At 36.6% G+C, this 11,918-nt stretch overlaps 3 protein-coding genes across 4 annotated transcripts in view; 2 read left to right on the top strand and 1 right to left on the bottom strand.

Annotated features, from left to right (window-relative positions):
* The window catches only part of LOC128877128 (endoribonuclease CG2145-like), a 3,303-nt gene extending 1,263 nt beyond the window's left edge, over positions 1–2,040 (top strand). The window contains exons 6-8 of the mRNA XM_054124163.1: positions 39–1,065; positions 1,158–1,572; positions 1,662–2,040. Coding sequence (XP_053980138.1) covers positions 39–1,065; positions 1,158–1,572; positions 1,662–1,895 — 1,676 coding nt within the window. The 3' untranslated portion in view covers positions 1,896–2,040. The remainder of the gene's footprint in view (positions 1–38; positions 1,066–1,157; positions 1,573–1,661) is intronic.
* A 550-nt stretch (positions 2,041–2,590) lies between these two features.
* Positions 2,591–8,553, top strand: LOC128877132 (endoribonuclease CG2145-like). The gene is made up of 6 exons (XM_054124168.1): positions 2,591–2,790; positions 4,869–5,012; positions 5,603–5,749; positions 6,158–7,025; positions 7,149–7,578; positions 7,660–8,553. Exons 1-6 carry the CDS (start codon positions 2,739–2,741, stop codon positions 7,891–7,893), a joined length of 1,875 nt encoding a protein of 624 aa, XP_053980143.1. The 5' UTR covers positions 2,591–2,738; the 3' UTR covers positions 7,894–8,553.
* A 21-nt stretch (positions 8,554–8,574) lies between these two features.
* On the bottom strand, positions 8,575–11,273 carry LOC128877129 (DNA mismatch repair protein Mlh3-like). Of its 2 annotated transcripts, none has more exons than XM_054124164.1 (7): positions 11,137–11,273; positions 10,787–11,050; positions 10,551–10,712; positions 9,392–10,460; positions 9,216–9,319; positions 9,035–9,158; positions 8,575–8,962 (listed from the first exon to the last, which is right to left on the bottom strand). In XM_054124164.1, exons 1-7 carry the CDS (start codon positions 11,197–11,199, stop codon positions 8,583–8,585), a joined length of 2,166 nt encoding a protein of 721 aa, XP_053980139.1. In that variant the 5' UTR covers positions 11,200–11,273; the 3' UTR covers positions 8,575–8,582. The 2 variants fall into 2 exon arrangements, with proteins under 2 accessions (XP_053980139.1, XP_053980140.1); XM_054124165.1 differs by having other exon boundaries at positions 8,673–8,962; positions 9,031–9,158.
* Between the last annotated feature and the right edge of the window lie 645 nt (positions 11,274–11,918).

Below are 11,918 nucleotides of genomic sequence, written 5' to 3'. Positions count from 1 at the left end.
GGGTCAAACAAATCCTCCATGGAGTAATCCCTACTTAGGCACTAACAATCGACCAAGTGCACCTAGTCAAACTGTACCAGGTCAAACGAATCCTTCATGGAGTAATTCCTATCCAAATGCTAATCGACCAGCTATGCCAGGTTTACAACCATCTCCAATTGGATTCAAAGATCACGTTTACCCACAGAATTATCCGACATCTATGAGCTCTCAGTTTGGTCAACCACCTATCGGGGGCCATTCTTATCCTACTGGGAATTATCACTCGACTGGTATGCCAATGGGAAATCCTTACTCTTATCATCCTCCAGGAGGTGTTCATAATGCACCTGGACAAACTTACTATCCACAACAACAAGTTCTCGCTCAACCTGCAGCACAACCATTCATACCTGGCCAAACTGTCATAATGGTTCCAGGGCAGCAAGATTCTGGCAGGGGACTAGGTCAAATGGTTAAAGAAGCCCTTGTGTTTTCAACAATTAATGCAGGAGTGAACAGGTTAATAAATCCTCATACTCATACTCATTATGTTGAAAGCCGACCGGAGAGCGCATCATCAGCACCTACAACTCATATTACTTACAATAATCAGTATTTTAATACTGTACCTGGCCAAAATGGTTCAACAAATCCGATAAACGTACCAGAAGGAAACACTCCTGCTGGTAATTTTCCAACTGGAGCGTTTACTCCAAATGTAGGAGGAGGCAATAATATCTCTTCACCGGGAATTGGAAATACATATCATCCGAGTGTTCCGAATAGTGAGGTACCTAGTTCAAATGGAACTGTTAACGGAGGTAGCGGAACTATTACTGGAACTGGTGCAATTGGGAATGTTGTTTCACCTACAACTCAATCTGATGCAGCAAGCAATCAAAGGAATCAAACGGATAATATTAACATTGTCGATAATACGCTTTACTATCAGATTTCTGACGATGAACTTTATAAAATAACAGAAGATATTTTCGCAAAATCACATAATATATCAAAATACATAAGACTAAATTTGCAAAATCGTGTTACATCTGCCAACATAACAGACGAAGCTATAGAACCGTAAGCACCTAATCACAGTTATTGTTTGTATCGATGTTATCATTGATGATTTTTAGACAATCCGAACAATTGTTTCAACTTTTATCTTTCAGACTATTCGACGTTGAACAAGAGTTGCTGTATTATCCTTCAATTTATGTAATGCGAGCTCTATACGACAATTACGAGCACGATTTTCGGCAGAAGTTAAATCGTACGATTCATATACGCGAGAACGAGAATCTATTAATCGATACTTTCTTAAATACGAACGAAATGGCGATAGCCATGCAATGGTTAGCCGACCATGGATTCATCGATCCTGACGACTTCGAGAGGAAGGATGTTCTCCGTCGTATTTGGTTCACTATATTCACCGGAAGTACGTGTGGATTCGAACGGGTATTTGCGTCTGAAAATTATGGTACCGCTATCATCGGTGTGCAAGATTGGATCTACTTTGAAAATCAGGAATCTGCGAAGCGTATAGATTACATGGGCTATGTAAATAAATTAAAGCTTGGAGATGTAAGTAATTTAATAAACGTCGGATAATATTATGTACATATAACAAAAGCAACGCGATATTTATCATGTGATATGTGAATCTTTTTTAGAAGGCCTCATTGTTGAAATTAAACTACAAAATGGATGGAATCGATAGACCAAACGCAACGATATTCGTAGGCACTATGCCCGAGTTGGAGATGTCCTTGTACACGATATGCTTTTTCGCAAGACCGAACAATTTATGCCCAGTTTCTCTAGGAGGTACTAAGTTTAACATTTATACGCACTCTTTTACATATTTTGGAACCGAAGTTATAGACCTCGGTCTACCGTTGTTCTAATGTAGATTAATATAGGATAATGTTTATACTTTGTACCCTATTCTTATAGATACGTATAAAACGTTTAGTATATGTATATAGTATATGATATATTCTGTATACGATATCACTATTATTAATATCAATAAAAACGTACAAAAAACGATGTAGTATGACAACAATTTCTCATTTTAACTATGTAGTAACTTACCGATCTGTATTGTATAGTAACGACATAAAATAACTTATCCTGATGAAATTAAATCGTAGTATTTTTTCTTGGAATAGTCTCTCAATTGATTAATGGTCGTGGAACGCGTAGATAGTCTTAAATATTTCCAGTACGGTGTTGTTTCAAGGCTCCAAAATTCGGCTTTATCTAAAACAAACGAAAGTACGTTAGAGCGGGGACTGGAAATATTATTTCAATAGTAAATCGATATTATACTATAACGAGAATATTATCTATACATGAAAAATACTATTTCTTGGCAAGTATTATTTATAATATGTAATAGGTACTACAGGGAATCCTAATATTCAGAATCTAAATATTGACAAGGAGCAACGTCCTTGCTATGCCAGAGATTCGTCATCGTCAACGTCATCCTGCAAATTTCGTTACTAGATCATTCTATCGGATCCCTACCACCTCACCGACCATATCGAAGATCGATGCAAAGAGAAAGCCTACGACGCATAATTCTCGTTGCAATTCCGAACTGGTTTCAGTGCGCGTCGTTTCACGAAGAAGTCTTTCAGTAACGGACTAACCGTCGAATAGTTAACACCGATCTACTGAGTGACTCTTGGTCGAGACCTCAACTATACAGAAGCGATCATCGAATAAAGCAGAAAGGAAGCATGAACATCAGGCTAATACTGATATGCACGATCCTCGTCCTGTTTGTGTTTGGTAAGCGAACCGAATAAAAATACGAATCATCCAACCGGTTTGAACAGGAATCGAACGATAAACGTTTTACGCTACCGTCGATACTTCTGGCGTAGAAAAACACCAGCTACAGCGTCTCGGGATAATAACGGTGCTTCGAACCTGTTCGTTTTTTGTTTCATACGACCTAACAGCAAAGTTGTTTCGTCTCGTTTAGAAGCGTGTTCGCAAGAGAAACTTATGAATTTTAACTTTCCCAAAAGTGAAATTAGTGCACGCATAGGATTACATTAAGAGGTGGAGAGATTGGTGGATCAAATTTTAGAGCTGGAGCAAGTTCTGTACTGCTTGAAATCTTCAATTAATGTAATTCAGAGCACGGGTCATTTGCCTTTTAGAGGCATATTGAGTAGAAACTCTTTCTATAGAATAAGAAATATTTTTGATAGGAAGAGGAATTAATCGACTGTAATTATCGTTTAAAAATCTCATTAGTACATAAGTGGTTTAAGATAATGTTCCATTTAAATAATCTGTTGTAATCAAACGATTAACGGCGTCATGTTTACGACGGACTCTGAATATTGCTGTTTGTTCCAAATCTATCACAATTAACTATCCTTTTTATAAAAATCTGAGGCTACAGGAAGCCAAGACAATCGAATGCACATGTGATCTCTTGCGTAAACGAACGTTCATGAAGATTAGAACACATGTGCTTTCGATTGGCTTTTGGCTCTTTAGTCTGTATGGGACTTGAGACTATAATGTTGAAATATTCATAGCTGCTAAGGTGGTCGAGTTGGATGACCTTCCAATTGCTTTGAGCAATTCCTTAACTCCTAATTGACCAAAGATGCGCTTCGATTAAAACACTCAAGAATAACACGGTCTACGATTAATTTACTTCAACCTGAAACGGCATCGCGAAGCTGCATTCAAATAGTTCGTAACAAGATTAACAGAGCAAATTGCTTTCAGCTCGAACACCAACACGCGCGATTATTCACTTGTCTGCATTTGAAAAAGAGATCCGGCCTGAAAAAGAATGTTCGTGCGCGTCGCAGAAATCGCGGTTCTTCTAGAAAGTCGCGGCTAGCTGATATCGACTTCGTAATTAATTCTAAGCTGTTTCGCGAATCCTAGAATCCTAGAATTGTCGCGACAGGACAAGCCTGCTTTGATTCGACGAAAATTACCGCGATGACGTGGTCTTCGTGACTCATACAACTTCAATTGTCATGTATCACGCTGTAGTAAACATTACAAAAGCTCCGCAGGATGGGATAATTACGAAACAATGAAAATTACAAGAGAACCAACTTTTGAACTTTTGTTCAAAAGAAACGCGTAAATATATGAATATAAAATTAAAATTGTGTTACACGACCTATACTATATTCGAGAAGAATGCACTTTGTTCGAGTAGCAAAGTATAACGAAGGATCTCTTATCGCGCAATCCTTTATTTTTCAAGTAACGAATTACAAAGATGATCGAGCCACCAATGGTGCAATTCGTCGAGCGTTGAAACGCACTTGATGCAAATAATAATCGAGTATACCATTATTTTATTTAGCGAATTGGTAAATTGTTAGTGATCACACGGGTGGATCTGTAACAGAGCGATAGACGTACTCAACGATCCGTGGGTGGAACATTATGAGCCACGAAACACGCGATCGCACTTGCTACCAGGAAAACTTAAATATGTAATCTCCGTCGTGATATAATACAATTCGAGATTTTCTATTCGGCGAACGGTAACTTCCACCCGTAGTTCTGTAGATTTTGATTGAGTCATTGTGTTCCCCGCGATAAACGTGCGAATACGTAATCGCAGAGAAGATTCTATTTGGCGGTTCTATTCATTTCACGGTTTGCTGATTCTGTAGCTGGTAATTTCATTTCCGGCGGACAAAATGATTTCGCGTGAAATTAATTTATCAAGATCATTATTTTATGGATGATTCATATTTTTTATGTGAAATAAAATGATTAGCTAATTAGTCCCTGAGCAAACATGAGTTTGATATGATTGCTCTAAGAAACTTTGATCATGAACGTTTTTGAAATTATAAGAAAGCTCATCTCAACAGTTGATATCGGCGATGGAAAAGCGAGCAGACGGAGAACCGGAAGTTCCGGTGGATGGTTTGGTTCTGGATCACGCTCGAGGACAACCTCGCGTCCTCGCACCTCCCAAACGTCTCACGGTACCTCCCATCAGCAACCGAATCAAGGTAATTTTATTTTTCCACGCATTCGAAACCGCTTACACATTTCTTCCTCTTCCTATTTCCTGCAACCTTCTAACCAGAATAATGTACTTTCAAGTCAATGGCGGATTATCTATTGGGGAGACCCGCATGCAATTTATTTTAAGATATTTTTCAAGGACGTTTACCTCAAACAATACAAATTTTCTAATTCAAGTCATAATTTCGTAAAAAAACAAAAACACTTCTAGAATGTGTAGCGTTAATCATTAGTTTGAAAAGTAACACGTGTGGAGTTATCGATTGCTTATCCGCCTAGGTATTGAATTTCGCCTGACTCGTTTGATACTTAAGCTTGCAAACAATCATTTGCTTGCTTATGGATTACTGAAAAAACATTAATTTATATCTCTGTAGAATATGTCTGCGAGTATCTGGAAATTGATCTCCATCTAGGTATTTATATCTATTATTTTTTTAAATTGACTACATATATTGTGCAGCCTTATATGAAAGTAATGAACTAACATGCGGGTCTCCAAAGTTAACGATTCCCCTATTTCTGGGCTAGGTAGTTTGCCCAGTTAATTGAATAACCAGTGTTCCTCTTGTAGGAGGATCTAGCCCGGATAAAATAGGATGGAATGTACCAGACAAAACTCCTACTGGAGCCAATAAGCCTGTGAAACCGTCCGCTCCTGTGAACGAGCACAGTGCCAAGGCCAGCGCGTCGAACGTGCAGTCTGGGTACACTCCTTCAGGTAAGAAATTGCGCCTCGAATCATAAACGGCTATTCGAGGTCACCATTTACAACATTTACGTCAGCAGATCGTTCATCGCTATGAAATATTCCCATAACTGAATATCAACGAACGAGCTTGGACTACACGCAACCACGAGAATCAGGTTGCCTGATGCTAGGGGTGCTCCTGAAAGAAGTATGAAAAGGAATGTACAAATTAATTACGATAGCTTGAATTTAGCTTGAACTTAGAATCAGAGCATTTCATTTTGTATAGTTTAAAATGGATTATAATTGTCCTTTATTACTTTCCTCTTCATGCTTCCTACTTAAGAGCCCTTAGCATCTGAAAGCGTGAATTCTAATAATTATATACTGAAAGAACTTGGACGTCTTAAGACTTATTATAATAAGAATAATTTTTAGGAGGATATCCTCGTCAACCGGCCAGCAATCCCTACCAGACAAACGCCAATCCTCAAGCAAGTCATCCATACAATCCTTCGGTAGGACAAAGCTATAACCCATCAGTGGGTCAAGGTTACAATCCTTCGGTAGGAGGACATCCACCCTACGCAGGACACCCGTCTTACAATAATCCATCCGTTGGCGGATACAATCCTGGTTATGGACAGCCATCTTATGGGCAGCCATCTTATGGGCAACCATCTTATGGGCAACCATCGTTCGGCCAGTCTTTCAGTCCATCCATGGGACAGGTACCTCAACAAACGGTCCTGTTGCAACAGTCATCGAGACCAGGGATCGGGCAACTCGCGAAGGAAGCATTTGTTTTCGCCGGTGTTAGCGCTGGTGTAAACGCTGCGGTAAACAGACTGATACCAGGAGGCATTTATGGCACCAGAGGTACTAGTAGTGGAAGTGCTGCGCCATCCCACACTGAGATTACGTACAACAACTATTACAACAATGGAACAGCTCCTGTTGCTGCTCCGGCTCTAAACTCTGAACCAGCTGCCACGGGAGCAGTAGCAGCAGCTCCTGTTGCTGCACCAGCTGCTGCCGCTGCGCCAGCTCCTGCAGCTCAGCCAGCGGCTGAAGCACCACAGGCTGCGCAAAGTAACGCTGGTACCAACAGTGCACCACCTAGTAACTCTCAGGAGGCTGCGCAGAACAATCCTAACCCACTTGGTTTCGTGACTTCTAACGATGACATTAAAAAGCTAACGGAGAGCCTGTTTGAAAAAGAGAGCAACAGCGCTTTCAAGTACATAACAGTGAACTTGCAAGGACAGAAGAAGGATGACAGCATTACTGACGACGCTTCTGAACCGTGAGTACCGAATCAATGCGAAAGCTATTACGCTTTCTTAAACAAGGTCTGAAAGAATAGCTTGTTGCTTTAGTAAATTGAGAGAAGAGATTTGTACGATACCTGTAATCGTTCTTGTTACAGTTTGTTGGACGTGAAAGCCGAAGCTTATGAGATTCCAACTGTAAAAGCTGTTCTAGCGTTGCACGATAACTATGAGTTTGATGTCAAGACGAAAGAAACTGTCACCTCTGAAGAACGTAAAGAGGAATCGGACCTTATCGACAAGATCCTCGAAACCGACGTCATGAAAACCACTATGAAGTTCCTTGCTGAGAAGGGATACATTCCAGATGATGAATACGAGTTCAAAGATAGTCTGAAACGCATATGGTTCTCCCAATTTAAGCGAATCGACGGAGAAGCATCGAGTTCTGGCTTCGAGACAGTATTTTTGGCAGAAAAGTTCGATTCGGACATAATCGGTCTGCACGATTGGATTTACTATGCCAAGCAAGAGGCTGAGAAGAACCTTAATTATCTTGGATACATCAAGGAAGTCAAACTGGGCGATGTGAGTCATCCATGATGCCTGGTATTTTCATTCTACTCATCTCTAAATTGTTACTAATATTTTTTGTGTTACGATTTGCAGAAGGGTGCAGTTTTGAAAGTACGTTCGTCGCTGAACGATATAGTGCAACCAGTCACCACGGTCTTTGTTGGCACATCACCCGAATTGGAGTTTGCCTTATACACAATGTGCTTCTTCACTCGTCCTAACAATGTCTGTCCAGTTTCACTTGGAGGAGCAGAGTTTATGGTCATTGTGAGCAGGGTCAACTACTTTGGAAAGGACATATTGATTTCGGGTTACCCTGACATTTAATTTAAACGATTTAGATAAATACTTTGCTCGAACAGTTTATAATTTCAGAACGAAGATTACGATCTATTAGGGAATTAGGTGTTTACTATGTTTAGCCTGATTACAGTAAAATTTAATTACTCAAGTTTAATTGCTACCTAATGGATTTAGAGTGCATTATTCCGAGATGATGATTAATCCCTTAGCAAATTCTGTTGCCACGGAGAGATGCATAAGTCTAACAAAAATGCATGGTCTCCAAAGAAACACAATTTAAGATTTTTTTTTTAAACAATTAGTTTGTAAATAATTGTTTCATTCGATTTTAGTACAATGTATGGACCTTGTGTTAGAAAGAATTTTAGATATCTTTTATATAAAAGTATTATGTATTAAGGTTACATACCGAACTGGTTTTTTTCTGTCGTTTTACCAATTCGGAGAGCTCCAGTATAGGTATTATAGACGGCCGCCCGTGAGCGCACCGAGTAGGAATTTTTGTCTCCTTTAATAATTTGAAGAGCCACTTGCATTGTCGCAGTGTGAGCGGTTCTCCAAATTTTATAGCTCCTAAAATACTCGTACGTTAAACGATAGTGAATATATTGTATAAATGAATGAGATTGTTATTGTATTAATATTTGCTACTAAGAAATATATACTCTGAATATTTTAATTTTATATGTTGTATAGTCTATTCATTAAATTATTTATAAAATTATAGATAAGCAAACAAAGTAGAATATACCGTGACAAGCTTCCATTGCAATTGCGTTATGAATGGTGAGTGGAAGATCACTGATCCGACGACATTCGTTATTTGTACAGTTTTCTAATACTTCGTTTAAAAGGTTCTGCACTTTGAGCTTTAATTTCATCTCGTCGTAACGATATTTGTTTCTTTTTAAACATTCTGGCACTGTATGCACCATTACAGTGTTATCGCTTACGATGCTCAAGCTTATTCCAAATTTGTTTAATCGCACTGTATTTGATAGTAGTAAATTGCATTTTTCTGTAGGTAATTGTATCATTATAGGATGCTTTAGTTTGATGTAAAACAGCTGATCTCTCGTTTCTGACTTGTATTCTAGAAATTATATTATTATTTATCAATATTTATCGATGATCACTTTAATGCTGAATTCACATAAATACTTGCTGTGAATTAAATATTCGTATCGTATTCTCTCGTGAATAGCATGTTGATCCATTAATAAAAGCACCTTAGAATCGTTATGAACTATTAATCCCACTAATAATTCATTATTCATCTGACCTAATATCTGAAAAAAAATAAATAATGTTATTATAATGCACATTAATCCTTATAAGTTACTTACTGTTACGAATTTCAGGAGATCCTTCTTCAATCTGAATTCACGGAACCTTTGAACGTTTTTACACGGACGTACACCCATCTCTTGATGAAGCAACGTATATTGTACTAACAAAAATTCAATATATTAACATGTCTTCGTAATTGGACAAAAAATATGTATTTAATTCAAGCATTTACTTGGCAATCCATACTTCAATTTGACTGAAAATATACTCTCACAAGATTCATTGTAAGTATCAGTCTTGGTCAGTTTCGAAATGCCACGTAATAGTTTATGCAATTTAAGTGGCAAGAAATCGAAATGCTTATAAAAATTTCGAGAGTTGTTATTAAATTTATTTATCTTATTTACAGTGTGCGATCCACTATTAAGGTAAGTCCAATTAGACCATTCAGAAAGTGTCAATGTAACAGTTTCTTTCGTTACATTATTAGTTTGTGAAACAGGAGTAAACAGTTGAACGGTGTTAGTTATTTCATTTGATTTTAATTGATTCGTAGTTATTTCATATCCTGTTTCATTATTTTTCCATTCTTTTTGTGTAAGAATGTTGTTAAGCTTCAGTTGTTCACAAGATTTTACTATAGAGACGTTTCGTTTATCAACTGCATTGCCTTGAATCAGTCGAACTTCTATCTCTGTAATTTTTTTTTTAATAATATTACACAACGAGTGCAGTATGCAGCCCTGTTTGGACGTTTTAGTCAAATGATTTATGCAGCTGTAAATCCTATGTTCAATAATTTGATTCGAATCACTATTAAAAGGAGGCATAGCATTCTCGACAAAAATATTCACTATTGCACTCTGAACGGTATGTAGTAAATCTTGAAGAATAGGTAAAACCAAAGTTTTCTTTCCTTTTTCAATGGTAAAAAAATATTCTTCACATGTAATAAACAATAAAATAAAAATTGTTTCTTTCTTTGGTATTTTCCAATAATGTTTTCTTGCAAAATTATGCAGTGTATTGATAAAGATAGCTGAGATCATTTGCAAAATTAATGGGCAATGAACAAATCTATTGTTTAAAAACACATACTGTTTAGCACTCAATTCAGTATTAGTCAAACCAATGTACGCACAAAATTTAGCATCAGATTCTTTGGTATTTTTAATGTATAGCAAATTATTAATTGATATTTCTTTGTTATATAAAAATTTAAAAATTTCTATTGGCCTATGCTGCTTGGTGATTCTTAAAATAACTTTTTTTTGTTGATCATCTCTGATGGAAAATGAAACCTATACATGTATAAAGTACACCAATAAATTCTTGTTCTATATTGTATTTCAATAGCAATATTTCTATAAAAAATATGAATTTTTACTTACCTGCAAATTAACCATGGCAATGTTTGCAATTAGAAGGCACATTAAAGGTACGTCCCACATATTCAATGATAATTCGTAAAATCCATAAATGCTTATTGTAGTACCATGAGATATTCTTCTTTGAGTTTTAACAGTCTTTGGAGCTTGGTACATTTTAAAAATCTAAAAATAAAAAAGGATTATCAGTTCAAATGATAAGATTCTAATTTAAAAATAGATAACAATACAGTCATTACCTTTATATACGTTTTAAATGAATTATAGTATCTAGAAGTAATTAACATGGCATTGGACAATCTGCGAATGTTAACAAGTGTTTGTTTTTTTAAATTACAAATGTCAAGTATACTCCAACAATTTCTTTGCTCGTTGTACTCTGCAATATCTTCTAGTGTATCTCTAGATATCCCTCTACCATTGTCTATTACTTGAATTTTACGTTGTTCCCCGTGAATTCGTATTGCAATTGACGTAGCGTTTGCGTTTAAAGAATTCAATACCTGAGAATTTAGAATTTAAATCATGATTATAATCGCAATGTATAAGATTAACGAATATGCATTCGTTACAAGTATTTTATATTTACCAATTCTAGTATACATTCTGGTAGACTTGTAACGTTCGACATTGCAATTATTGATGTTTCCATTTTAATATTATTAGGAATAAACTAAGACAATTCGAAATATCTTTAAAATGTTCGCTCAGATTCATAAATCCAACTGCTACTCATAAGCTCGCGTCCAATCTTGTTCAGTTATTTAAAGTAGCGAATCATTGGCTGCCATTACGACCAATCAGTTTGAAGCAGTTTGAAATTGTCAATTGTAGGTTAGGGATGACATGTTACCTTTATATACCTTTAATGATACATAATTTGATTATTATGCAGAGTATTGTAAAAAAGTTGGTTAAATGTGTTTTTTTTTAGTACTGGAACTTTAGGAGGTTACAAATTCTGAGATATTAATTCATGTTATTTTTGTTAGAAGACATGCAACGGAGATAATAAAATTGACTCGATGGGAATATCGAATAAAATTATCTTTTTGGGCGACGTATTTATAAAAATTTTTTATTTTATTGCAACTACTAAAGAATTTTCACATGTCGCTGTCGTAATCTCGCATAATTATCGAAAACGATGATCGAATACTTTTATACACAGAATACGTGGAATTTCGTACGCTAGCAATTTCTGTTCTCTCTTTTATTCGAGTAGGAGTATTCAATATAATTTACGAACGTTGATTGTGCGCATAAAAGGTAGGAGTTGAAATCAAAATGATATTACACGTAATGCGTATACCCTATTGATGCTCGTATAAATTCGAAATGCATATTCCGTATAGCTTCCATCGATTTCGT

Source organism: Hylaeus volcanicus, chromosome 5 (assembly GCF_026283585.1).
Source record: "Hylaeus volcanicus isolate JK05 chromosome 5, UHH_iyHylVolc1.0_haploid, whole genome shotgun sequence".
NCBI classification, from domain to species: Eukaryota; Metazoa; Arthropoda; class Insecta; order Hymenoptera; family Colletidae; genus Hylaeus; species Hylaeus volcanicus.
The sequence above is the reverse complement of the archived record's forward strand: the minus strand, read 5'-3'. Positions and strand labels throughout refer to the sequence as shown.